Source organism: Fonsecaea nubica (genome assembly GCF_001646965.1).
Source record: "Fonsecaea nubica strain CBS 269.64 chromosome Unknown Scaff44, whole genome shotgun sequence".
NCBI classification, from domain to species: domain Eukaryota; kingdom Fungi; phylum Ascomycota; class Eurotiomycetes; order Chaetothyriales; family Herpotrichiellaceae; genus Fonsecaea; species Fonsecaea nubica.
The window spans coordinates 189,742-216,879 of NW_019173717.1; the positions used below are offsets into that span (position 1 = coordinate 189,742).

Below are 27,138 nucleotides of genomic sequence, written 5' to 3' on the forward strand. Positions count from 1 at the left end.
ACCAAAGGGAGAAATGAGCGGTCTCAAACCCTTCATTCCATGAGGCTGAATGGAAGGTGAGTTGGATTTCCGCGTGGTTGATATAAATATCGTGTCCTCCCAGCCGTCTCAGTTCTTTCTTCAGGAATTTTAGGTTACTCAAGAGCTGTACAGCAGAAGCGGAAACCTCACCCCATCGTCGTCCCGTTCCCACCGATATAATTTCGTCCTACTCTCCACCTACATCGAGACAGCTTCACCACGAGGCTCAAGCACCATGGCTCCCCCTCCAGCACCCAAACCCCAGATCCCTACTACCTTCAACGGACCTATGCAGGTCATCGGTGCCGGCCTTCCTCGTTGTGCAACAACCACTCTCAAAGAAATGCTCGAGAACAAATCGCTCCTCAACGTAGGACCAACCATGCACATGAACCGCTGCCTCTCCTCCCCTATGAACATGCGCCTCCTCTACGACGCCCTTCGCGAAAAGGACACGCAAAGACGTCGGGCCATCCTTTACAAGCTCTTCGCTGGCTGCGCGGCAACAGCAGACTTCCCCGGCCATCTGTTCGTCGAAGACCTGATCGAGATGTACCCCGATGCCAAAGTGGTACTGAACATCCGCAAGGGCGGTGCTGCCGATTGGGAGACCAGCATGAAATCGACCATCGCCCCGTTCATGAGCTGGCAATACCGAGTGGCTTGCTTCTGGAGCGTCCCGGATTACTGGCACTATCAGTGCGAGATCGAATGGCAACGATTCTGTAAGGAGAAGTTTGGCGCAGACAATTTCTGGAGCCAAGAGGTGTACGACAAACACAATGCCTGGGTGGTGAAGCTGTGCCAGGAAAGAGGCCGGGAAGTCCTTCTTTGGGAACCCGCCATGGGCTGGGCGCCGTTGTGTGAGTACTTGGGCAAGAAGGAGCCCGAGATCGACGTCCCGAGGACCAATGATCGGGGCAAGATGGAGAAGGTGGTCAGTTGGAGGATCAGTCTGGGGTTGAAGCTCTGGATGAGCAAGATTTGTGTGCCAGTTGCCGTTTCTGTCCTGGGCGGGTATGGGGTGGTGAAGGCGATGCAACTGTAAGGGAGTCTGGTGTGGTAGATGGAACGCAAGGGCGAGGGACTGGCTTTTGTGTTGGTTTTCAATATGTATTTGCTGTTGGTATAAAGGTAGAGCGGGTAATGCTTGGGTCCTGTGGCGTCTGAGGAGCTGTCTGGATACTTTGGCCGTTTCTGGGTTGATAATAATTGACTCCTTGGTTTGATTATAGTCGGTCGTCGGGATATGTGAAACAAAGAACTATACTCGGTAGTCAGTGGTGAGAATGTATTAGTATTAAAGGCTTTCCCTCCAACCAAGATATCCACTCTTCTCCCAACTCCCTTCAAAGCTCCCAATCACTGTTCACGACTGTTTACACATCAGCCCCGGAATCAGCGCAGTCGCGTACATGACCGCGGTGATGGGCATCAGCTCGGCCATACGCCCTTGCATCTTCTTGGTCGGCACGGGAACCAGGCCCGTGTCTTCCCAGGTTCTGCAGATCAAGTCGGGAAGTTCGCGAATGTCGGCGTCGACCAGTTCGTCTTCGCGGCACAGGCCGTCCTCGTCGGTCGCGCTGGAGAGGGCGGCCTTGAGCCCGAGCGCGGTCCCGAACTCGCGGAACGCGAGGCGTCGATCCACCGGCTGGTCAAAGTAGTCGTTCTCTAACAGCTGCTTGACGCAGCCGATGGCGCGAGACGTCAGGTGGGTGGCCCACTCCTCCTCGGGCGTGCACCAGTGCGCGGTCCACAACGTCATGCCCAGGTCCAGAGTATCCGCGGAGGTGTAGTCGCGGAGTTTCTTGTCGACGATCCTCTTGAACAGGGAGACCTCGTCGCTCAGGATCTCTGGGTCGTCAGGGTTCGTGGACTGGAGGAGCTGGTACGTGACGTAGCCGTCGAGCGGGTCGAGGTTGCCCTCGGACAGGACGAGGGGCTGCGAGAGATCCGTGCTGAGTTTCCAGAACATGCGCGGCCGGTGCGACTCGGTGTTGGACATGAAGTGTGGGAGGACGGCCTGTGCCATGGTGATGGCCTGGTCGTTGTACCATCTGTCCCCGCTGACCACGCTCATGCGGTTGAGGGCGAACATCCACACGGTGAGATAGTGGAAGTATTGGCCATCGCCGTCCTCGCCGGACTCGTCGTGTTTGCCGATCCGGAGCCCCCCTTTGAGGGGGTACTCGTCCGTGGCGCCGGGCAGACGTGATTTGCCGTTGCGCGTGTAACCCAAGATGTTATGGACGGTGGTGATGAGGTTCTTCGCAAAGATGAGGTAGCGGTCCTCGTTGGTGAGCTGATGCAGGGTCAGGAAGTTGACGACGGCGAACCCGTCGGTCCAGAGATAGCGGCCTCGATGGCCCTCGGCCGCCGGCGGAGGTGTCCATTTGGCGAGATTCTGGTCTGTTGCTTCCGGTAATGGCCCATAGATGGACTCCATGGCCTGGAGGAATTTCGGGAGGTTTTCCCTGTCGTCGGATGCCATGGCGGGATAATTTGTCGGGGTTAGGTAAGCAAGGCCGAGATAAAACTCAAGAATATGAGATCGTCTTTCCGGGTGCGTGAGAGATGACAAGCTATTGTGAGCATTGATGCACGGTCGAAGATGGATGGAACGGCATCAAACACGCCCAACTGATGAAGGCATTTGGACTCGCAGACAGGTGATTGAGCGTGAGGAGCTTGGAGTCAGTGATGCAAGATGACCTTCAATTATTAACCGGATAGACCCCTGCGATAGAGGGAGAATACAAGTAGGGAGGCAGGCTTCTCTCGTGGTTTTTGTTGATGATATGAGCGACAATGATGTATTGATATCGATGGATCTACAAATTATCATGCCACACACATCTTGGGTGTGTGCCACATGTCACAAGATTTGGTAGCCATGCAATCGCCCATACCAAGTCCCAGTGATACCAGTAGTGCCAGGCTGTCCAAGTACGTGCCAGTATACTTGTAAATGGGTGGAGCCTGAGACTTCCTCAAAACTCGCATGCGATTAGTCGATGGTCCCGGAACCGGCAAAGTTTATCCGGCTCCGGCCGAAAGAGGGAAGCACTCTGCTCCATTGCGCAATCTTGGCAGCACTTGGCACGGATGCCCCTCACTGCGCATGGCGATTTGCATCATCCGAGCCCCTCATTTCCAGGTTCAATTGCTTCATCGTACATTGAAACGTCCGCCTGTAGGAGGGTTCGTTCTTCTTAACTCCACCGGCGCTCTGATTACTTCCTTGGGGTTCTTCCTTTCGTGAAAACTCTTCCGGTTTCCATCTTCTTTGAACAAGCTCGTCATCATCTTCGCTTCACTCTGGTACATTCTGCAATAGTCACCTATACTCGCACAATCACCATCTAAGCCGCCAAAATGGTCAAAGCAGGTCAGTCATTCTCCAAAACACCGGTACCTGGGCTCTACGGGCTGTCCCGCCCATGAGTCCTTGTTCTGTCAGCATCAAATCAGTCCGGCTAGAGCACTCTTCCATCTGCGCGTTGAGACTCAAGCCGTTCCAGCTCATCCCATCTACGCCCTTTCCCGAACCTCATCGTCACTGACACCTTTCCTCCTTAGTTGCTGTCATCCGTGGAGACTCCAAGATCACCGGCCAGGTGACCTTCGAGCAGACCTCCGAGTCGTCTCCCACCACCATCACCTGGGACATCCAGGGCCACGACCCCAACGCCGAGCGTGGCATGCACGTCCACCAATTCGGTGACAACACCAACGGCTGCACCAGCGCTGGTCCTCACTGTACGTCTCCCCAGCGCTATCGGACCGGAAGGCTCCAAGAGAGAGAGAAAAAAGGAAGGGCGAGATACTGATGCTAGATTTCCTTCTCAGACAACCCTCATGGAAAGTCCCACGGAGCCCCAACCGATCAGGATCGACACGTCGGTGACTTGGGTAACATCAAGACTGATGCTCAGGGCAACGCCAAGGGCAGCGTCAGCGACAGCTTTGTCAAGCTGATTGGCGAGCACAGCGTTCTCGGCGTACGTATATCCTATCCAATGGACCCTTCTCAGCATTTCCTTCCTAGTTCTATTCCCATGGCCACGCCCATATTTGGCAACCGTTTGACCAGGAACTAACATGGTTGATAGCGAACCATCGTTGTCCACGCGGGTACTGATGACCTCGGCAAGGGCGGGAATGAAGAGAGCAAGAAGACCGGCAACGCGGGTCCTCGACCTGCTTGCGGGGTCATCGGCATTGCCGCATAAGTGACATGGTACCGACACGAAAGCCCTCGAGCACCATGTCGCCATTGTCCATTCCGATGGGAACCAACATCGGACTCGTCCACTGGCAGATGAAACTGCAGGAGAGGAAGATCTTGAAAGACACGAAAATTCGACGACCGGGATCACAGTCAATTGTGTCAGGATACTGAGAGTTGAACAAGATCAATGGCAGACATGGGATGCTCTGGTTTGTGTGTCTCGAAGTTACGCTCTTAAAACCAAAAGTGGCTTCCAGCTATCTTCCTGTACGCAATAAAGGGTCCAATATAGATAGCAACAAATTGTAAGCACAGATTATGATATCTACCACCCACAGTCATGTCCGTCCGTCTGAAGTTATCATTATATATATGCTGTTTGTAGGGGTATTTTCCGCACGGTGTTTGAACTCCAATCCGTAGCACAGCCAGGCTCCAGAACGTCTAAGCCGCAACGACAAAGGCAGAAGAGACCCACCCCGCGCCCTCCAAAGATGCAAAGCAAGGTGTCTTGATGCTCCCAAAACAAAATGGTAACAAGCCTGCCAGTAGCGGAGTCGAATATGCCAAATCATCCGCCCACCTCCAAGCAAGCTTCCGTGTCGCACATCGTGAAAGCAAATTGGATAAATAGCATTGAGTGGTCGCATTGTGGAGCTTGGAGGAACAGCCTCAAGCGGTCTCATCCTCATCTCCTGACAGGGACTCGAGGCTGAAGCTGGAGCCGTTTTACACCTCCGTCGCAGTCACGAATCTCTCCATTGCTGGCCGCTCGCTTTCCCCGTTCCGCTCCCCCGTCTCCGAAATCGTCAGTTTCTGGGCCTCGATCGCTAGTCCTTTGCTCGCGTCGCTCGCCACAAGCACTTCGGGGTTTCCCTCTCCGTGGACCGTGGCGTTACCGTTCATGTGACCATTGGCGGTGGCTGGGATGGCTGAGATTGATTCTTGAGCAAGTTTTGCCTCGATAGCGGTCGTCATTGCGATGGAGTGTGCAGGAAGAGGACCAGGTTCAGGTTGGGATGGCGGATGAGGAAGCGGTTCTGACTTTGACGGCGCTGTCGATTGTGCTTCTGTGTGTGGAGTTTGTGCTTGCTGCTCCGAATTCGTTTCGGTCGCAATAATATTCGCAACTGTGGCTCCTCCAGCCGCTGCAGCTGAAGCTTGTTCAGCTTCATGATGGGGTGAGGCAGTTCCATTGAGCACTGGCGGCCTCTCGCTCGAAGACACTTTTTTGTCCGGATGGACGGGATTTTCCGTGTAGTCCGCCGCGTAGACAACAGGCTTCATCTTTTCAATGTCTCGATTTGGGCGCCTGAGTTTGCCCTTTTCAGATCCGACGGGCACTCTCTGCCCGTCAAGCCAAAGGCAGGGCCCGGTGACCCAGCCTTTGTTCCCATCCCTCTCCAAAGCTGCCCGGGTTTCATCGTCCAGATCGGGTAGATCACCCCATTCCCAGTTGAGATCGCCGCCATAACGCTTTGGGAAGTCCTTGGTTTCCATAAATTTTTCCAAGGTAGGTTTCACGTCATTTTTGCTGAGAATGAAGATTTTGGAGACGGTTACGGGGTCGAACCAACGTTTGATCCAGCCCCAGACTGTTGGAAAGAAACCGGGCGCGCCGATTATCTGGCCACAGTTAGCTCGTTCTACACGGGAACTCCAAGTGGAGGGTTTGCTCACAAAAATCCTATCCAGGGTTTCGGGGTAATGTGCTGTTGCTAAGACAGAGGCATCCTGCATATGGGCCTTTAAATTCCAGAACTGTGTCAAACCCACCCCCGAAATATCGACAATATTTGTAGAGTTTGTCACAGGGACTTCAGGATTCGGTCTCTCGAGTGTAGAAACGAGCGGCAGGACGAAGTTGAGCAGATTCTGGTATAGGGCGAACAGGGGTAGCAGTTTGGCGGGTGTGGAGAGATTCTTGTGGTTTGGAAGGCTGTCCTTGTAAGCCTGCGAGTCTTTCTGGTATCTCTGCACGTTTTTGCTGTCAAGGCCTTTGATCAAGAACACGTATATGGGAATGCCTCGTCTGTCCCGGTGGCCGGTCCATTGGGGATACTGTCATTTTGAAAAACTGTCAGATAGCTGTCGCAAATCTCACGGCTTGTTGCCACCGAATTTGCTGGCTTACCATCAGCCGAGCCTTCTCATACGACTCAATATCAAAGTTGTCATAAAGCTCTTCTACCCGTTGCTCTTTGAGCCATTGCTCCGTGTCGGTAAACTGCCCAATTGCACCTTTGACGTCGAACTTCCGGGCGCGTAAGTATCGACTGTAATGCACAAGTTAGCGGGGAATCAACGCGTTGTTTGCATATAGCTCAAGATGGGATCGTACAGTAGAGTTGCATCATCATGGCTGGGTTTGCCATTGACACCATCGGGCTTCCACCATCCCCCTTCTTGCAGGCGCTGCTTAAACTCTTGGAGCCTTTGTTCTTGGATAGGATTTAAATGATTCAGGGTGCCGTTTAGAGGGTCTGCAGTGGTCGTTCTCGTCAAGCTCGGGTGTGCATGTGTACCAACGGAATGATCCGACGTTTGCGATTGACCGGTCAGGGTTCGGTAGAGGGTGCTCATCTCGGTGTTGAAGGGTGTTGCGAAGTATCCAAGGAAATAGTGCTGCGGGCAAAGGTTTTGGAGACCCTAGGATTGGTGGGCAGGGTACTTGGTACAGATAGATAGGTAACACCTCTGGACTGCTTGTAATGGAGTGACCAAAGAATAATCTGGATATCAATAATTCATTATAATAGGAGGAATGGATGGTGTTTGCAGTCGACAGCTTCTACACCGCAGGGACGAAAGATGTACGAGGTATGATATTAGGCGTGCCAAAGAGAAGCCCTTTTGCTCAAGAAACCCTTTTTTGGGCCATGATAAAATTATCTTAGCGACCGAACGGGCTGGCCGGAACGAATGTCCAAGAAGGCCCAAGGGGGACGGGAAATACAGGGGCACCAGGGGAGAAAACGATGACCGTGGTGATGGGATGAAGGAACAAATCAACAAATCCGATTGAACTGGAAAGGTGACGCTGATATCATCCTGCCACCTGCGACCCTCCAAACTGCGGCTTTCGACCTGGCGACTTGGCAATCTGCATCACCACTTTTTATTCCTTTGTTGTGCAGCAATCCATGCACCGTCCACAGTGGTCAAGAGTGTCCAGGCAAGTTGTCCAGGGCCTTCGCCACCCCCAGAACTGACTCGCCTACAGGCTTCGGCTATCCCTGGACTCGTCCCTATCCCCCCTCCGACGCCTCAACCTAGTCGGTGCCCAGTCTGCCCAGTCCATCCTGTCCACTCGGCGACTCGGAGAGCGAAGGGCATAAAATGATCCCGAGTCACGGTATGCGGATGCATACATCGGCCGAGAAGTTGGAGTTACCATGGCTCAACACCCACTATTACAGACCTAAAGCAATAAAATAAGGTGCACAGAACCATTGATCTGCGTCATTTTCCCACTGGCACACACCGGCGTCTTTGGTTGGGACCACGGTCAACTCCATCCTCGACCCTTTTCCGACTTTGTCAGGGTACCAGACGCGCCCTGGCAATGTTGATGATTACGATGATGATAATTAGCGGGGTTCTGATGGATTCTGGTGACACTGGCGGCTCCAGATGATGCTCTATTTTCTGCTTCTGATACTTCACGCGTACGCTCGTACTTGTACACCATCGAACATCAACCTCCACAGTCACAACGAGGGTGTGCAAAGTTCTTGTCCGCCTCGGCTCCTTGCCGCCTACGCCTGCCAACACTTTATCACGCCTTTAACCGTCCTATTCCTTGCACCTACGAGTATCAGATGAGCGGCGATCGAATGCAGAACGACCACGCTCACACAATTCTTGGTCACAATTGGAGTAAATGTTCACCCTTGTCAGCTGAAGTAATGCTTGAATCGCCTCAAGTAAGCAAGACCCGTTTGGGGACTGTGTCGAGAGGCTATCCACCATCCCAAGATAGCCGACGAGGCTGCCAACCCCAAGGACTGATATGCAGCCGGCTTTTCAACCTCTTTCTCTCCTCGGCTTTCAACTCTCTCATGAAAAGACAAATATGTTGTCGGGTCGATAGAATAGGTGTCGGCCCAAACATCCCTGGATAATCAAGCCCTATCATGCACACAGTAACTCCCTCCGCCTGTGTCTTGTTGCAGTTGATTCTGGATCTGCTACTCATATTTTCGAACCTCGTTGTCGACATGTATTTTATCATCCTATCATTCTGGAGAGCCGCGGATGGGCTTTGTGAGAAGAACGGCATGGCATCTGCTCGTATAGCTCATTTGCTGGTTCATCCTCTTCCTGACGAGCCTCTGGAGGGAAAAAGAATGGCACAGTCTGACAGAATGTAGATGCCCTCATAAAAGCGATGAGGCGGGCGCCAGATCAAATATAGCTGATATTATTGAGCATAAGGGGCCATTATACCTAGTGATTTGAGCCAACATTTAGTATTTCTCGTCAGACTGTTTCAAATGACATGTTAAGATGAACGGTGAAGCGTAGATGCTACGAACGCAACGCTAGCGCCACCTCCAACCGACTCGTCACGGCACTCGATCTCAATTGCATCCTTCTTCATACAGCCTTGAACTTCCTCCACTGACCATCCCACTGGAAGAGCCCAGCCGCCTCTTCTCCCTTCCTTAGGTACTGCGTCAGCTCCTCGCGCAGCTCCGGCAGCCCGTGCCCGCCATGGCCAAACCCGTCTGGAAAGGCAACCACCCCGTCCGGCAAATCAACGCAGCACCGCCGTTTTACAGATTCTGCGCAACAGGATTAGGCGCTGCCATGTGGTTCTTTGTGAGTTCTTATACTGATACACCGCGCGCCGGTGACTCCCCCTGTGGGTTGCTGAGCTGACGATTGGGGACCTCCAGCTGTTCTATAGAGCGAAGAAAGACGGCCCTGCCCTGATCGGCCTGAAGCACCCTTGGGACCACTAGATTACGAACAATGCGGTTTGGCGCGGGGTCGAGAAAATGAGCAACAAAATATGAGGTGAAAGGAGGGGGGGAAACTCTGGTGGAAAGCAGATCGGGGCACGAAGAGAGAGGAAGAAGTCTGAAGGTCATCAGCTGTCGAGACCAACATCACAGCCAGAAATAGTACGACCCAAACAGCCACCCATTGTATATATGGCTGTCAAAACATGGACCGTCGTTAGTTACTGTGTGGAAACCCAGATCAAGAGGGCTTTATGCAGCGGATCCAGAGAGGGGAGATCAAAGCATATACTGTTTTTCGCGTTCCCAGATATCGCTTCTGCCCATAAGACAAGGTTCAATACCTACCTACATATGTAAGAAGAGATTCTGAAGGTCAACGAGTGAGATCCCAGTCATTCAGCCATCAACCATCCCTCTTGGACGTTTCGACTCTCCCTTCTCCGTCTTCCACGCAAGAAAGAACTAAAACCCTCCCCAGTGGATGAAACCCTTCGCATTCCAGTAGCCGTGCGCGCGATGGTCGAAACAGGCTGGATAGAGTACGAAATGCGTAGATGATTTATGACTGCCATACGGAAGAAGAGGTACAGACCAGCTGGATAAAAAGGATGCTTCGGCATCTTCGTTTGGTTTCTCTCTAGATACTCTTCTCTTTTGCTCTAACCAATGAATACACATCATACATACATACAGGTCCCTTATGTGCTTATCTGAATGTCCTCGGCGATGAGCTTGTACTGCTTTCTCTTCTTGGGGTGTCCAGGTCTCAGCCTCGACTTGAGTCGTCCAATGAATTTCGCCAGTAGGGGAAAGAAGTATCGCTCAGCTAGGTAGGCAACGGCAAACCCTGCCACAGCCAACACCAGCAAGAAAACTTCATAGTCTGCCGTCATCTCCGTCAGATCCATGAAATCCGCCAACCACTTGGCCGGGTCTAGAAGCATGTATAGAGAAATCAGGAGTGCCGCCACAATCGTGACGCAAAAGGGGACGTTCGTCGCCAGAGACTGTCGGAATGGGGGGCCAACGCTGAGGACGACACTGGAAAGTATATACTGGAAGCACGATACCAAAAACAAGGCAGTGTTTTGAGAGTTGTCGACATTGGACTTTTCTTTGTCCAGTCGCGGTGGTATGTACCATGGTTGTTGTTGAACCGTCTCGAACGCGACCAGTTGAACAAGAACCGAAAGCAAGATCTGACCCAGCAGCGGCGTCAAGACCTTTCGGGATACGAGGCTTGCGGTCGGGCGTTTCTTGCTCAGAACGGGATATGCACCAGTCCAACCCATAAATATTGCCAGTGGCAAGATTAACGCAAGATCGATGAAGAGGAACTGGAAATCTCCGAGGTTTGATGCCGACGCGTAGAGGAAGCTGACGGACGTGAACTGAATGGCCGAGTACAAGCTCATGTACTTGAAGCAGCAGAAGCTGGTCACCAAAGCAGCACGGCCTTCCTTGATCAGAGCGGGCACGCAGGAAATATCAAAGATATGGCTGGTGAACGGCGCAGCGACAGAGGCTTCCGCTTCCGAAAGTGAGACGCCAACGTCTGCAGCCTTGAGCGCGCCACAGTCATTCGCGCCATCACCACAGAATCCACAGCAGTAGTCAATGCTTTGGAGCTTCTCAACAAGCTCGTGCTTCTCGTCGGGAGACATCCGAGCGAAGACTGCGCCTTTGACGAGCATCCGCTGCAACACTTCCGGGGATGCAAAATCAATGACCCAACGGAAAGCATCGCCAGTGACTGCCAGGGTGTAATCACCGATGGCGATCGCATCATATGGAGCCGCATTGTCGTCCTCGGCCGGTAATGGCTGAGGTAGCAGAGTGTTTTCATCAAGTTGATAGATTTGATTGTCAACGCTTTCCCAGCAAATGCGTGCTCTAGCATCCATCTTGTCTCCCTCGACGAAATGAGGAACGAAGCAGTGTGCATTGCGATCAATAATGCCGCACTCCCTCGCCACGCTAATAGCTGTGAGGATGTTGTCTCCTGTACACATGACATTGCGGATCTTGGCCTCGTTCAGTTCTTCGATGATCTCGGTGGTGATTTCCTTGAGTTTGTTTTCGAAAATGATGAAGCCGATCAGTGAAAGACGCGACTCAGCTTCAGCCCGTTCCATGCTCTGAACATCGTCCCAACTCATTCTCGAAATATATTTCGAGGCGCAGGCAATGACTCGGAAACCTTTGTGGGTGTAGTAGTTGAGCAGGTCGTCAAAATCGTCAGGAATGCTCGATGCTGTGCAGATATCCTTCATGACCTCTGGTGCACCTTTGACGTAGATATTGACTCCCGGGTCACAGTGCTGCCGCACGATGACACTGGCTCGTCGCAAATGCGAGGCGAACTCGAAAGAATGCAAGATGCCCAGTTCCACCCGCACCGGGTTCTCGTTGTCCTGAGAATCTTCCAAGTCATACTCGAAACCATGTGGAGGACGTGCCACACTGGGTGCTGTTTGATGGGTTCCAGGTTCGATAAAGTGGCTCGTGTTACGAGAACCCTCCTCGAATGACCACTCTGTAAATTGAAACATTTTGAGATCAAGAGGGTCGCCAATCAGTTCGTCTTCGACCAGTCGAAGGGAGTGACAAGTAGCCATTGAGTAGAGCATGTTTTTATTCACCCGGTAGTCGACCGTCGGATCACGATCGTAGGACGCTGGAGGAAGAAGTTCACGTGCCCCCTCCAGAATGTCGCCGAAGCGTATTTCCGGATGTTGTACAAGCCGGACACCAAGGACATCGAGGCCGTCTTCGGTCAACGTCCCAGTCTTGTCGAAACAGACAACATCAAGTTTGCCGGCAACATTGACTCTCTGTGGGCTGATGCAGAAGATCTGTTGCTTTCTGAGGCGTGCCAGGGCAAAGTTCGTTCCGATGGTCAGAGTGGCTGGTAGAGCGGGAGGCACTACGATCGTGATGAGATCCAATGCTCTGACAATGATCAAGTGCCAGGCGAGACCGAGCTTGACAAAATTGATGAATGAAGCAATGAATCCAACCGCGGCGATCATGCCCATAACTGAAATGTACCGAAATGAATCACGGTAGAACTTGAAGCCTGATGGCTTAGGGAAGAGCATGGACCGCACAAGAGCACCTTTGGTTGTGTTGAATCCAGTACGAACCACCATAGCAAGAGCAACGGCTTCGTCGTCCTCAGTATCCTGCGGGCGTCTGGCACGAATGATCTTCGTGCCGCAGAATAGGAAGTGACGAGCTACACTCGGATGGATTGATGTTGCACCAAGATCAATGTACGGCAGAGCCTCGTCGGTAATAGGAATTTTTGATACGGGAATAGATTCGCCTGCGAAGTTAGCTTAGAGAGAGAGAGAGAGAGAGAGAGAGAGAGGAAACGGCCTTGAAGCTTACCGGTGAGCATGCTTTCATTGATGATACAATCGCCTGCAAGGAGCAGACTGTCACAAGGAAGCTGTGCAAGAGACGGGTCGGAGACCTCATACACGTCCCCAGGGACAAGGTCACTAGAAAGCGCAGAACGCCCTAAGCCGGGATCAGTACCAGCCTGGCTCTCATGTCACACGAACTTACAGAAGCCGTTGCGGAGCACACGAACGTCGCACTCAAAGCGCGAGATTTCCCTCAGTCGTCGCATTGTCTGTGAGCACATCAGTATCTTCATTGACTCGAGCTAGAATCACAATAGCATTTACCGAACGAGTCTCCACGACCGTGGTAGTGATGGAGAAGACCGAAATAAGAAATATTGCCGCAGCATAGTAGTAGTACTCGTCCATTGACCAGAGAATGAGGCTGGCGACCTGGAAGATGTAAAAGGGGTGAAAAGCCTTGCCAAAAGTCAGCGCTCGAAGGATTATGGAAACAGGGACCGCCAAACCTCGTCGAGCAGTAACTCTGGGATGGTCTTTTGTTGAATTTCAATCATATTCTTGCCAAAGACTTGGTCTCTTGGGTCTCTTTCTTCAGTGTCAAGACCCTCCCGAAGAGCTTTGACTGACACCCATTGCGGATCCCACCAGTCGTTGTTCAAGACGAACTTATCCTCAACCGGGTAATACAGGAGCCTCATGTACCTGTAGTCAAGATACCGTAGGTGCTGCAATTCTGCGTCGTTGTCGTATCGATATCCATTGAGCTTTTCCTTGCCGGAGCGTGTGAAAACGGTCGACATGGGATGGCCATAGTCCTCGGAAACCACATAATGAACGGTAAATTCACCCCATTGATTCTGAAATCTCTTAGCCTTCTTCTTGGGACGGTGTCGCTCTGGGCCATAGCTCACCTCTACGACAACCCAAGAGCACTTTCTGAGGGGTGCTGGAGATCCAACGAGAGATATGCGCCACCTAGGCACCCAGCGAAAGACCAGATATCCAATGCCCGCAGTGAAGACACAGATCGCCAGATAGGCCAGGTAGCCGATAGTGGACGTCGTAAACCCAGCAATGGCCATGGTTAGATCCTCATTTTCAATGTATAGTTTTTGACTGAAGTTGCCGCCCTCCTCGTGTTTCTGGGTGTCACTCCTCGCCGAATCGTGCCTATAAAGGAGAGGCTGGTCTGCCGATGTCCGATATCTGCTTGAACTCTTGCGGCGGGAGGTATCAAACTCGAGGCCAGCCTCCAAGTCTCGGTCCTCATCGGGTATGTGGCCCTGCTCTTCGTCGCTCTCAACAGCTTCTTCGTCCGAGAAAACGTTCGGCGATTCTTGGTCTTGCTCTGTGAAGTACGTGAATGAACTGATCGACCCGGCTCGCCTTCGAGGTAGCCTATACGCAAATCCCGTCACGGAAGAGGGTACAGATTCCGCTACACAACCAGGTCAATGCGCATCCACTATGCGACAACTGTTGGGTGGAATACTTACATATGGGCCCCGAAAACACATCAGTGGTCGACATCTCCACATCGCTGACGATGCTTGCAGTGCTCAAGTTCGAATCTCTTCTGTGCATTCTTCCCGCACTCGAGCTCCTCCTGGAGGGGCGTCGAGGTGCGCCCTCATGTTGGGAGCTGCTGTCCATGGTGTGAAGTGCCACTGGCACAATGTTCGCTCGCGTCTCAGCTCATGCTTGACTCGGATAGCACAAGGGCGACACTAGGTGATGGGTGGTTTGGTGCAGTTACAGCATGCATAGATATGAATGTCATTGGGGGCCAAACATGGAGAGGTATGATGTAGGCATGATGCGGGCAGATAGTGAAGTTTTCTGCAGCCTTTCCACCCTCAATGGCAACCCCCTGCCTAGGGCACTCTCTCCCCCATTTGTACCCAAAATAATCCTACATTTACGAACATTTGATGGTTAGGGAATACTGCATGTAGTCTACAAGGGGTTTGCCACAATAAATTCGTCTCCAACATTTGCTGTAGACAACCGATAGCTGGGACTTTATTTCGACGCAGGTCACTGCAGGGGGTTGCGCACTGCGCACTTTGGCACTCAACTGAATTAATACGGTGCAGCGGTGCAGTGGCACTGCGCTAGTTCCCCCACCAGCAAAGCGTGGGACTCGGAGGCAAAACTGATTTATTGCCTGTGCATTTCACACGGCCTGGCCAAAAATCTTCAATCCTTCACTCAATTTTCTCTGCTCTTGTCACCCTCGTTCGTTTCGGAAGAAAGGAACCCTCTTCTACAAAACCCCCCGGGAGTCGTCTTCGGAGTGTCTCTTCGACAGCCACGGAACCGCCAGCCGGAAAGCTCTCAAAAGGCCCAACGTCAACTCAACGTTTACATTTCTCGCCCAACAAGCCACGAAACTCAACCTCAGACTGTACCCCTTGAATTGAGAGCAAAATGGCCGAAATACCAAAGGCACGAAATCTGACCGCGCCTACACCGCAGAACAGTATGTCTTCACCGTTTGCTAGATGTTGCATGTTACTCACCGTCCTTCAGCGCCTGCATCAAATGCGCCCATTTCCTCACACGCCGCTGCTCCTAACGTGAGCTCTATCGCCGAAGGTAAGGGAAATGGAAGAAAAAAAAATCGTCTCATCTCGGACATCAGGTTGACCCGTCACAGAGGATCTCGAGCGTGTTTCCGCTGCCTCAATACTTGCAAACAACCCCGCTCTTGTCTCCATGATGCAGCAAAAGCTCGGGTCTCTTGTCGGCCGATCTTCAGGATACGTCGAATCCTTGCCAGCTCCCGTCCGCCGTCGTGTTACGGGATTGAAGGGCATCCAAAAGGACCACGCCAAGTTGGAGTCAGAATTCCAAGAAGAGGTCCTCCAGCTTGAGAAGAAATACTTTGCCAAATTCACTCCACTCTACGAGAAGCGCGCCGCCATTGTCAACGGCGAAGTGGAGCCCACTGATCAAGAAGTCGAAGCTGGCAAAGCCGAGGAGGAAGAAGAACCCGAAGAAGATTCAGACAAGGAGGAGAAGACGGCTGCAGAGGACATGAAGGGCATCCCAGAGTTCTGGCTCTCGGCCATGAAGAACCAGATTTCGCTTGCCGAGCTGATCACGGACCGCGACGAAGAAGCCCTCCGCTCCTTGACCGACATCCGCATGGAATACCTCGATCGCCCAGGATTCCGCTTGATCTTCGAGTTTGCCCCCAATGATTTCTTCACCAACAAGACCATTTCAAAAACATACTATTACCAAGAAGAGAGTGGTTACGGTGGCGACTTCATCTATGATCACGCCGAGGGCGACAACATCGACTGGAAAGCGGGCAAGGATCTTACTGTCCGTGTTGAGAGCAAGAAGCAACGAAACAAGAGTAAGTCATGTCCTTGCTCCGAGAGGCCAATCACTAACCATATGGTATAGCCACCAAGCAGACCCGAGTGATCAAGAAGACCGTCCCCACAGAGTCATTCTTCAACTTTTTCTCGCCACCTGCTGCCCCAGGGGAAGGAGACGAGGTTGCTTCAGACATCGAAGAACGACTCGAGCTTGATTATCAACTGGGCGAAGACATCAAAGAGAAATTAATTCCTCGTGCCATCGATTGGTTCACGGGTGAGGCATTGGCCTACGAGGAATTCGAGGATGCCGAAGACGCCGAGTTCGACGATGAGGACGATGAGGATGACGAGGATGAGGAAGAAGCCGAGTCTGACGAAGACGACGAGGAAGAAGGGGGAAAGCCTCGGTCCCAACAAACTTCAGAATGTAAGAACCAGTAAATGGAGCCAGGCAACCCTTGTGATGAATCTACAATCTGGGTAGATGTGCTTTGCGAGCAGCAGGCGAGCGGGTCTATGTGATGTTGTCGAGAGAAGCAGATCGGAAGGACACGGTCCCAATCTGTGAGATCGAGTCCCGGACTGACCCGCTCCACGCATAACGGGCGTTCTGAGAATGATGCTGTGATGATCGATTCGTCGATAATAGGTGGAAGGGCACAGCGGGCGACTCCAAGTCCAACGGCGTCCTTCTACAAGTCTCTAGATGAATTTGCGGTTCCAAGTTTGAAGACGGCGTTCATGGGTATCATCACAATTGAGAAGAGCAACAGATTTCCTTGTATTCATTCCGTGACAATGCCAGTCCAGTATTCCCCTAACACCACATTTGGAGATAACAACAATTTTTGCTTCGAGCAGGAGGTCTATATAGGCAATGCAATCAAAAGGGCGAATTGGTTCGTGCATGTAGGATGTGGCGCAGGCGCAGGTGCTCATCTTGTTTGCTGCAACTAAGATCTGTGTAATGTCCCGTTTGAGACCGTCTGGGGGAAGATCTTTGGAAGACGCAAGGAAGGCTGCCACAAGCGTCTCGGGGCCAACCCTCGAGGATGCAGATATTGTACCGAGCACACCGTAGTGTGGAAAAAAGGGGGTTGCCACTTTGTGATGCCCATCAGCGCACGAGCAGTGGGCGTGCGGACAATTTCTGAAGGGTCTTGGTGGATGCTGAACTGGTGCCAGGGGGTTGAGGATGAAGCTCACGCTTGTGATGAACAGGGAAAGGCGTCAGATGACGAGTGGCTTGCCGGAAGAACAGCGACGGCCGTTTGGTTTCTTTGGGGCCTCTGGCTGTGGGCTTCGGGGCTAGTGAGGCCAACCAGTTGCTGGCTGGGGCTTGTGGTTGTGCTTGGGACGCATGGGGGAGCGCGTCTCGTAGACGACCGAGTCCCTGAGAAACTTTCTGACATCTCGCAGGTCAACTGAGTGTCTCGCCCAAGAATTCACAGCCGCACCTAAGACCCCAGACCGTTATTGTCGACGGTCAGGTCAACACCACATTGATCTTACTTTGATTCCATCTCTCATCTGTGAACCCGAAGATTCCACACATTCTTTAACATCTTGTCGCTCCTTTCCACTCCAGGAGAGCGGCCAGCATCTCCCCCGTGTGTCTGAACACGTCTATCCCTCCACCAGATTCTCCTCCCAGTCTCCGAATACATGGCTGCCCTCGTCTCCGACAGTTGAGAGTCTCTATCCATAAGTCCATCAGCAACCGCCCACGATGGCGAGTTGGGAGATTGGCACTCGGGCCTGGTTCCCTAACCAGACCGAGGGCTTCATTCCCGGTGAGCTCACGGAGAGAAAAGATCTGGGTGATGGGAAGATCGCCCTTGTCTTCAGTCTCTCCGATGAGTCCAAGCAAACAGTCGAGACGACCGAGACTGCCCTCCTCGACACCCATAATGCATCCTTACCTCCCCTCATGAACCCTCCCATGTTCGAGGCAGCCGAAGACTTGACCAATCTATCCCATCTGAACGAGCCGGCCATCCTGCAGGCAATCAAGCTCCGATATGCGCAGAAAGAGATATACACCTACAGCGGGATTGTGCTGATAGCGACCAACCCTTTTGCGCGGGTGGACTCACTGTATGTCCCTCAGATGGTGCAGGTGTACGCCGGCAAGCAACGAGCATCGCAAGCACCCCATCTGTTTGCAATTGCGGAAGAAGCGTATACGGACATGTTGCGGGACTCGAGGAACCAGACTGTCGTCGTTTCCGGCGAGTCGGGTGCCGGGAAAACAGTCAGTGCCAAATACATCATGCGGTACTTTGCAACTCGAGGGGCCCCAGGCCAGGCCAGCAAGGGCACAAAAACACGAGCAGACGCCATCAGTGAGACCGAAGAGCAGATCCTGGCTACCAACCCGGTCATGGAAGCCTTCGGCAATGCCAAAACGACGCGAAACGACAATTCTTCACGATTTGGAAAATACATTGAAATCATGTTTGACCAGAACACCGACATCATTGGGGCCCGGATAAGGACATATCTGCTTGAGCGATCACGACTTGTCTTTCAGCCATTGAAGGAGAGAAATTACCACATCTTCTACCAACTTGTAGCGGGAGCAACAGAAGAAGAGAAACAAGAATTGGGCCTGGTTCCCGTGGAAGAGTTTGACTATCTGAATCAAGGCAATGAGCCGACGATTGACGGCGTCGACGACGCCGCCGAATTTGCAGCCACAAGGAAGTCCTTGACCACAATTAACGTCTCCGAAGCCACTCAAAGAGAGATCTTCCGGGTTCTTGCCGCTCTCCTGCACATTGGAAATATCAAAATCACCGCCACGCGTTCGGACTCTAGCCTTTCCGCCAGTGAGCCATCAGTGGTCCGCGCCTGCGCCATACTGGGTATCGACGCGACGGATTTTGCTAAATGGACGGTCAAGAAGCAACTCATCACGCGCGGGGAGAAAATCACCTCCAATCTGACGCAGCAACAGGCCACCGTCGTGCGCGATTCCGTGGCCAAGTTCATCTACTCTAGCCTGTTCGACTGGCTGGTGGAAACCATCAATCACGGTCTCGCGACCGAGGATGTCCTCCAACGGCTGAATACTTTCATCGGTGTGCTGGATATTTACGGCTTTGAGCATTTCGCGAAGAACTCTTTCGAACAGTTTTGCATCAACTACGCCAACGAGAAGCTGCAGCAGGAATTCAACCAGCATGTGTTCAAACTTGAGCAGGAAGAATACATGCGTGAAGAGATCGACTGGACTTTTATTGATTTTTCGGATAATCAACCATGTATCGATCTCATTGAAGGCAAACTGGGTATTTTGTCTCTGTTGGACGAGGAATCTCGACTTCCCATGGGGTCGGACGAACAATTTGTTCACAAACTGCATCATCATTTTGCGGCGGACAAGCAGAAATTCTACAAGAAACCGAGATTTGGCAAATCAGCATTCACAGTTTGTCATTATGCGCTCGATGTTACCTACGAGTCCGATGGTTTCATTGACAAGAACCGCGATACTGTGCCGGATGAGCAGATGGAAGTGCTTAAGAAGTCTACAAATGCCTTCTTGGTTGACGTGCTGGACGTTGCTGCGGCGGTGAGAGAAAAGGACACCGCTCAGACATCCTCGAAAACCGTCGCCCCTGGAGGAGGCCGCCGAGTCGGCGTCGCTGTTAATCGCAAACCAACTCTGGGAGGCATCTTCAAGAGCTCTCTCATTGAACTCATGCAAACCATCAACTCCACCGATGCGCACTACATTCGGTGTATCAAACCCAACGAGGCAAAAGAGTCCTGGAAGTTCGAAGGGCCGATGGTGTTGAGTCAGCTGCGTGCCTGTGGTGTTCTGGAAACCGTGCGCATCAGTACTGCCGGCTACCCTACACGATGGACCTACGAAGAATTTGCTCTCAGGTACTACATGTTGTGCCGTTCGAATGAATGGACGACCGAGATCCGTACCATGGCACAGAATATTCTTGTCAAAGCCCTAGGAAAGACCGCCCACGAGAAATCCGACAAGTACCAACTCGGTCTGACCAAGATTTTCTTCCGCGCAGGCATGTTGGCCTTTTTAGAGAACCTTCGTTCGGCTCGTTTGAAGGAATGTGCCATCATGATCCAGAAGAACTTGCGGGCCAAATACTACCGGCACAAGTACCTGGATGCCCGACAGTCGATTCTCAACTTCCAGGCTGCTACACGCGCATTCTTGGCTCGAAGAAAAGCCGAAGAGACAAGACAGACCAAGGCGGCGACCGACATTCAAAGAGTGTGGCGAGGACAGAAAGTGCGCAAAGAATATACGCAAATCAGGAGCGACCTCATTCTATTCGAATCCATTGCCAAAGGTTATCTTTGCAGGAAGAATATCCTGGAGACCCGCATTGGAAATGCCGCGGTCGTCATTCAACGGGCTTTCCGTTCGTGGCGAGCATTACGTGTTTGGCGGCAATACCGCAGAAAGGTCGTCATTATACAGAACTTGTGGCGTGGCAGGGTCGCCCGGCGCGACTATAAGAAGATGCGTGAAGAGGCTCGAGATCTCAAACAGATCTCCTACAAACTTGAAAACAAGGTCGTCGAGCTTACGCAGTCTCTCGGCGCGCTCAAGCGAGAGAACAAGTCCTTGGTGTCGCAATTGGAGAACTACGAAAATCAACTGAAATCTTGGAGGTCGCGGCACAATGCTCTGGAGACGCGGTCGCGTGAGCTTCAGAGCGAGGCGAACCAGGCTGGTATTGTAGCAGCACGCTTGGCTGCCTTGGAGGAAGAACATGCCAAATTGCAAACGAGCCATGATGAACATATGGGCAACGCGAAGCGCTTGCAAGAAGAAGAGCGCAAGCTCCGGGAATCGCTCAAGATTTCCAATGCAGAGCTCGAGACATTGCGACAATCCGTGTCCACGCATGAAAGTGAGAGGGGCACTCTACGACAACAGATCAACGAATTGCAGGATCAGCTTGAGATTGCCAGACGAGCGCCACCTCCGGCAGCAACGAACGGCGTCAACGGAGAATATACCAACGGCACATCTCAACTTGCAAACGGCCTTATCAACCTCGTCTCTTCTAAGAAGCCTCTCAAGCGGCGCAGTGCAGGGGCGGCCGAACGAAGCGAACTTGATAGATACAGTGCAGCATATAGCGCACGTCCTGTTTCGATGGCGATCGACTCTCACACCAAGACTCTGTCTGGCTCTACGTTCAACCCCGGTTTGGATAGTGTCGAGATGGAGCTCGAGAACCTTCTTGCCCAGGAAGAAGAGCTCAATGATGAAGTCACCATGGGTCTTATCCGAGGCATCAAGATCCCTCAACCAGGCGCTAACCCTGCGCCGACAGACAAAGAGGTCCTGTTCCCCTCTTACCTCATCAATTTGGTAACGTCCGAGATGTGGAACAACGGCTTCGTCAAGGAATCGGAGCGCTTCCTCGCCAACGTCATGCAGTCCATTCAGCAAGAGGTGATGCAACATGAAGGTGACGAAGCGATCAATCCTGGGGCATTCTGGTTGTCGAATGTGCACGAGATGCTGTCCTTTGTCTTCCTCGCCGAAGACTGGTATGAGGCGCAGAAGACGGACAACTACGAGTACGACCGACTACTGGAAATTGTCAAGCACGACTTGGAATCCCTCGAGTTCAACATCTATCACACGTGGATGAAAGTGTTGAAGAAGAAGCTGCACAAGATGATTGTGCCGGCCATCATCGAATCACAGTCGCTGCCCGGATTCGTCACCAATGAAAGCAACCGTTTCCTGGGCAAACTGCTGCCCTCGAACAATACTCCCGCCTATAGCATGGACAACCTCCTGAGCCTCCTGAACAACGTGTTCAAGGCCATGAAAGCGTACTATCTCGAAGACAGCATCATCACCCAAACAGTGACTGAGCTCCTCCGTCTGGTGGGCGTGACGGCGTTCAACGATCTGTTGATGCGTCGCAACTTCCTGTCGTGGAAACGTGGTCTGCAGATCAACTACAACATCACTCGGATCGAGGAGTGGTGCAAGTCTCACGACATGCCTGAGGGGACTCTTCAACTCGAGCATCTCATGCAGGCTACCAAGTTGCTCCAGCTCAAAAAGGCTACGCTCAATGACATCGAAATCATCCAGGACATCTGCTGGATGCTGTCGCCTAATCAAATCCAGAAGTTGCTCAACCAGTATCTCGTCGCCGACTATGAACAGCCCATTAATGGTGAGATCATGAAAGCTGTCGCGTCGAGGGTGACGGAGAAGAGCGATGTCCTGTTGCTCGCTCCTGTCGACATGGAAGACAGTGGACCCTATGAGATTGCTGAGCCGAGAGTCATTACCGCGCTGGAGACGTATACTCCATCATGTAAGTGATCTGCCGCTTTCCCTCCAAGACTACTCGACATTGTACTGACATGGGAAATCAATAGGGCTCCAGACACCACGTCTTAAACGGCTGGCGGAAATCGTGTCCGCGCAAGCTATGGCTCAGCAAGAACAGGGAGGCATTCCCGACGGGGCGATTGGGGAACCCGAAGCCATGATGGCGCAGTGAAAGGGTCGACTCGGTCCCGGCACGGCCCCGGGATAAACTTCGTCGCGGAGGCGAGAATCAAAAGCAACGTTTCTGATGATTACATATGGAGGAAACAGCCACCTAATCCATGATTGGTTGGCATCTATGGTCTCGACATTGAGCGAGGGGGAGACAAAGCTAGAGTTCAGGAGCCTCGTCATGGACATGTTTCTCGGCCAGGAAGCAGAGACCAACAAGGCCGAGGCGAGTAATTATATACACACCTTTTTTGGGCATAGCACTGCGGAGTTTTTCCTCGAGCACTTGGGCCTCCTGTGCTTCTGGCAAAGGAGGGGAGGGCCCTTGCTAATTTTGGGCGCGGCGTTTTCTGCGGCTTCTGTATCTCTCTCTCTTTCCCTCTCTCTCTGACTATGGTCAATGTTAATGTCGGGGTGGAGCAGTAAGAGGCAAAGGAATCAGACTCGATGTCTCGGTCTTTTTTGTTCTCTTCCCATTGTTGTTATTATCGTGACTGTCATTGACCCACCGGTACGTGATACATTGATCCGATATTACGCAGGTACACGTATGTTTGTAAGAGGTACAAAGTAATTGTCCCGTTAGTCAGAGACCTTCCACCTCTCTAGGTATATCAGCCAATAACCATAGCTGTATTTTATACTAGTGGGTCCTGTGTGGTTGGTCTCCACTATTTATTCCCGTCCGTGTGAGGAGGATCCACTTGATCGACGCCAATTCCGCATCAATGTCTCCTCGTACTCTAGCCTGCCACCCCGCCTACGGTGCCTACCAGCCAGCATGTATAATCGATCTCCATTCCAGGAGTGGATTGTACATTGTGCGAGCCCCGTGTTATCGACACTCTCGCAGATAAATATTCAAGCACGAGCTTCAGTTGTTTATTTTACCAAATACAATGATTCGATACCCTTCCATGCTCGGCCTGCAGTTCACACCAGGAATTTAGGGGGAAAAGGGTTACGAGGAGGTCCCTAGATAGCCAATGGTGGCTTAATACTCTCCTGCCAAATCAGGTGCGTCCCAGTTCGCGCGCAACAGCACCCGCAGGTCGTCGCGCCAAAAGAACTTCTGGCCCAGGCACTCGAGGTCCCACCAGGCCCAGTCGCGCAGCTCCGGCAGGGTGTCGCGCATCTTGGCCAGCAGCCGGGCGCCGTCGGCCGACAGCTCGGGCGAGTTCTGGGCCATGGCCCACGAGTCGATGGCGACGAGCCAGATCCAGATCAAACAGTCGCGCTCGGTGCGGGCGCTGGAGACCCGGAACGTGGGCAGCCGGGCCGTCAGCTGCGTCGTGGCCGAGTGGTAGATGCACGCCTTGGGCCGGAGGCGGTTGGCCCGGTTGGCGCAGTAGCGGAACAGGGCGAGGCAGATCATCTTCTCCAGCGACGGACCCCCGGGCCCGTCGGGCGTGCGGAACGCCGTGCACGCGTCCCAGAAATTCCACGCCTGGCCCGCCACGGGGCGGTAGACCTTGGTGCGCTCCTTCCCTTGCTTTTCGCGGTACGTCGCATCCTGCGGGCTCCAGTCCTGCTTGACGCTGATCCTGTGGATGATCTGGAGCGTCTCGGACGAGAGGACCCCCGCCCGGGCGAGGTTGCGGAACCCGCACGGCAGCTTGTCGATGATCTTGACGTCGTCGTCGAACCGGAACCGGGGCGCTTGTCGTATCACCAACAACTTCTCGGTGGCAGGTTCGCTGGTCGGTGAGTCGGCCGGCTGGTCGCCGGAGAGGGAGAGGAGTCTGTCGAGAAATCAGTGTCCGAGGTGCAAACCGGCAATGTTTTATCACGGTAGAGAGACGGGCCATCTGAACACCGAGATAGCACAGGCGCTTACACTGTCAAGGTCGCCCGAGCTGAACTGTCCACCCCCAGGCAGTCGACGCCGCCTCGCGACGCCACCATTTGGTCGACCTGGGCGCGATGGGCCTTGAAGGCCGCGTCGTTTCCTAGCCCTCGCTCGAACATGGCCAGGTACAGGATCGTCAGAATGGCACCGTCGTCGGCCCGGGCGTTGGGTCTCGCCAGCCTGGCTCTCAGCTTGGACATGGCCTGTCCCGCATGGACAAAGGCATCTTGTGGCAAGAGAGATCCGGGACACGCGATGGCAGTGTGAGCCACTTTGGTCAGGCCGAGGATGACGTGGAAGAAGTCCTCGTATTTGGCCATATTCTCGAGGACCCACTGCCCGTAGACATTGACGACGTTGAAGGCTTCGTTGATTGACGCCACTGCAGTCACCCATCAGCTTGGTTCTGAGCTCATCGCACATGTATAGAGGAGCTTCTCCTCAAAGGGGACAGCCCACCCGTCGGCATGACATAGTGTATAACTGGACTCATGTTAAAGACTCATCGCGTAGAGACAGAGGTTCCAGACACTTACGAAAGTCGATGGCGAGCGAGGCACCATAACGATCATATCCAGGAATACAATCGAATGGGTCAACTCGTGCCCCCCTTGTCCAATGCCACGGGCCTGGCGACATCAATTCCTTCTCGGACTTGCCATGTCGAGCCACAGGGTCCATCCCGGGCCCTTCAGGCTCGGTCTTGTACCGGTTGGTGTCGTTGTCTGGGGCCACAAGTCGCCCAATGCTCATTGTCTTGGTATCCTGCTCCTCTTCTGCCAACAGCTGCTCGATCCGGATTCGAGGCGAGTGGGAACACAGGTTGTCTCCGTCGTACGATGGACCCCATCCATTCTGCTTGCTGGGAGCCGTTTCGGCGCCCCGGTGTCCGAGATAATGCGGATATGTCGGTGCAGACCAGCAATGCTTGTTCAAGACAATCGTGTTGGCATTGTTTCGATGCCTGAACTTGGCAGCGTGTGAGCGTGCTTTGGACCGAAGGAGCTCATAGTCGTTCCGCGACCGGCTTTTGTCGGGGACATAGGGGATGTACGACAAGTGAATGGGCATGGCCTGACGGGAATACTTTGTGATCCCGACTCAACGTCTGTCTGTATGAGATGAGGTCGGAGATGATGTCGAGAGATCTGGGTGTGTCTCGTCGAGTTCGTTCAAGCTTATATGCACGATCGAGACACACCGCGGCCGCCTCTCCGCCAGGAGCAGGTCCTCCACCATCCAGAGAGGGATCGATTCTGCAGCGCCATTGTGGTTCTAGAGCGATTGCGGGCAATCTCTTGACGAGTGAAGTTCTTCGCTAGAGAAAGCTTCGCCGAAGGATCGATGGAGGATGCCCGAGCGAATGAAGACGCATGTCGTGTTGGTACCCCAGAGAACGAGCGAACGAGCCGACGCACGCATTGTCGAGGGTGGAATGACACTCGACTGGTGCACCTGTTGAACCGATCTCTGAACTTCGGCATGCGGCATCCCTCAACCCACCTCCTTCTGGATCCGGTATTGGGCTTGTGGTTGGAAAGGTAGAAGAAAGTCACCGGCTTGTCTTCAGTGATCAGCACCCAACTGACTTGGGGGTCGGAAGTAAGCGGTTGGGCGGTTAGTAATCGCCTAGTTGATGGGCTGTCATGCCGGTGCAAGCATGATTGATGTGGCTTGTCTCGAAGCAGTTTCGGGGTCAGGGTCAGGGTCAGGGTCGGATGCTGTATACCGTAATAAGAAAGAATATTGGTGTTGGAGGAGGTGGTCCCAGCCTGAAGTTTTCGGTACACAAAGACTGGCGCAGCTGGATTGTTTGCTCGCAGCTCCCTTCAGCCGTGTCTCATGTATCGGCAAGGGCTTAGCGAGGTGTGTTGGTGACAGATCAATCGGGCCTAGATTAGGCATCCGTACGAATTCTGGGAGAATTGACAGTGCCATGCGTGATGCACGGAGAATGAGGGTCAAGTTTGCTGATCAGGCTGAATCCACGGGCTTTGTGGACGCTACGACTTGCAACGGTGCCATCACGACTAGTGCCTCTGGTGGTCAATCGAGGCAACAAACATGCAAGCCGAATCCGCCCCCGTCACCAATAACTAATGCTTGTCTGGTGAATTTGGATCCTCTATTGGCCCCCAGACGTTGCCCCAGGCTGGTTGGTTTGACTCCAGGAGACGAAGATTAAAGCTGGCCTCAGACTTTGTTTCGAGGCCTGATCCAGGGTCGATCTCGAAATTCGGATCTCATTCTTTCTTTTCTCGCTCCCCATCAGCTCTTCCCTCCATTCAGCTTGGGGGATCGACAAACTCGGAGCCTCAGCCTGACATTGATGGGCCAGCCCAGCTCCCACCTCCCACCTCCCACCTCCACTCGCGCCTTGTTGTGCTTGTGTTCGGGTGGGATGCGGAAGGGACTCTTCCCAAAGCTTGGATTGGGTCGTTTGCCTGCAATAAGACAAAGGGTTGAGAAATGAGGCGCTCAGCCGATGATCGACCAGGGCTGCAATGACTTTTCTCCCCCCCAGCCCTCTTACTTTCTTCTCACCGTGACAGCCGAAGAGCGCGGCGCCACAAGCTCAAACGCCACCTGGAGGTCCGGATTATGCAGAAACATGAGGAGGTGGTCAAAGAAATCAGGCGCAGGTTTTCAGCGCTTCGCCATCTGGGTTTCGTCGAGGACGCGCGGGACTCGCCACGCAGCCATGCACGGGTCAGAGACACTGTCAACGGCGTGTCCTGGGCACTCGCGTGTCAAGCCCCTGGTCTCCTTCCCTGTCGGGCGGTGTATCTAGCCCTGCGCCCCGAAAGCTGCCTGATAGATGATAAACCCCCCCTC

At 53.0% G+C, this 27,138-nt stretch overlaps 8 protein-coding genes across 8 annotated transcripts; 4 read left to right on the forward strand and 4 right to left on the reverse strand.

Annotated features, from left to right (window-relative positions):
• Positions 1 to 256: 256 nt before the first annotated feature.
• On the forward strand, positions 257 to 1,069 carry AYO20_06805 (hypothetical protein; the record flags this gene model as incomplete). Its single annotated transcript, XM_022645093.1, has 1 exon — positions 257 to 1,069. One exon carries the CDS (start codon positions 257 to 259, stop codon positions 1,067 to 1,069), a length of 813 nt encoding a protein of 270 aa, XP_022498982.1.
• Positions 1,070 to 1,390: 321 nt separating this feature from the next.
• AYO20_06806 (hypothetical protein) lies at positions 1,391 to 2,512 on the reverse strand (the record flags this gene model as incomplete). The annotated part of the gene is made up of 1 exon (XM_022645094.1): positions 1,391 to 2,512. The coding sequence occupies one exon, from the start codon at positions 2,510 to 2,512 to the stop codon at positions 1,391 to 1,393; it is 1,122 nt and encodes a 373-aa protein (XP_022498983.1).
• Positions 2,513 to 3,396: 884 nt separating this feature from the next.
• AYO20_06807 (superoxide dismutase) lies at positions 3,397 to 4,253 on the forward strand (the record flags this gene model as incomplete). Its single annotated transcript, XM_022645095.1, has 4 exons — positions 3,397 to 3,409; positions 3,601 to 3,780; positions 3,871 to 4,022; positions 4,134 to 4,253. The coding sequence occupies 4 exons, from the start codon at positions 3,397 to 3,399 to the stop codon at positions 4,251 to 4,253; spliced, it is 465 nt and encodes a 154-aa protein (XP_022498984.1).
• A 728-nt stretch (positions 4,254 to 4,981) lies between these two features.
• AYO20_06808 (hypothetical protein) lies at positions 4,982 to 6,835 on the reverse strand (the record flags this gene model as incomplete). The annotated part of the gene is made up of 4 exons (XM_022645096.1): positions 4,982 to 5,878; positions 5,933 to 6,313; positions 6,387 to 6,528; positions 6,594 to 6,835. 4 exons carry the CDS (start codon positions 6,833 to 6,835, stop codon positions 4,982 to 4,984), a joined length of 1,662 nt encoding a protein of 553 aa, XP_022498985.1.
• Positions 6,836 to 9,920: 3,085 nt separating this feature from the next.
• On the reverse strand, positions 9,921 to 14,249 carry AYO20_06809 (hypothetical protein; the record flags this gene model as incomplete). Its single annotated transcript, XM_022645097.1, has 6 exons — positions 9,921 to 12,562; positions 12,616 to 12,747; positions 12,796 to 12,862; positions 12,918 to 13,052; positions 13,103 to 14,034; positions 14,093 to 14,249. 6 exons carry the CDS (start codon positions 14,247 to 14,249, stop codon positions 9,921 to 9,923), a joined length of 4,065 nt encoding a protein of 1,354 aa, XP_022498986.1.
• Positions 14,250 to 15,026: 777 nt separating this feature from the next.
• AYO20_06810 (hypothetical protein) lies at positions 15,027 to 16,372 on the forward strand (the record flags this gene model as incomplete). The annotated part of the gene is made up of 4 exons (XM_022645098.1): positions 15,027 to 15,078; positions 15,129 to 15,194; positions 15,256 to 15,963; positions 16,014 to 16,372. 4 exons carry the CDS (start codon positions 15,027 to 15,029, stop codon positions 16,370 to 16,372), a joined length of 1,185 nt encoding a protein of 394 aa, XP_022498987.1.
• Positions 16,373 to 17,660: 1,288 nt separating this feature from the next.
• Positions 17,661 to 22,455, forward strand: AYO20_06811 (hypothetical protein; the record flags this gene model as incomplete). Its single annotated transcript, XM_022645099.1, has 2 exons — positions 17,661 to 22,266; positions 22,331 to 22,455. 2 exons carry the CDS (start codon positions 17,661 to 17,663, stop codon positions 22,453 to 22,455), a joined length of 4,731 nt encoding a protein of 1,576 aa, XP_022498988.1.
• Positions 22,456 to 23,448: 993 nt separating this feature from the next.
• AYO20_06812 (hypothetical protein) lies at positions 23,449 to 25,374 on the reverse strand (the record flags this gene model as incomplete). Its single annotated transcript, XM_022645100.1, has 3 exons — positions 23,449 to 24,196; positions 24,292 to 24,685; positions 24,840 to 25,374. The coding sequence occupies 3 exons, from the start codon at positions 25,372 to 25,374 to the stop codon at positions 23,449 to 23,451; spliced, it is 1,677 nt and encodes a 558-aa protein (XP_022498989.1).
• Positions 25,375 to 27,138: the final 1,764 nt, after the last annotated feature.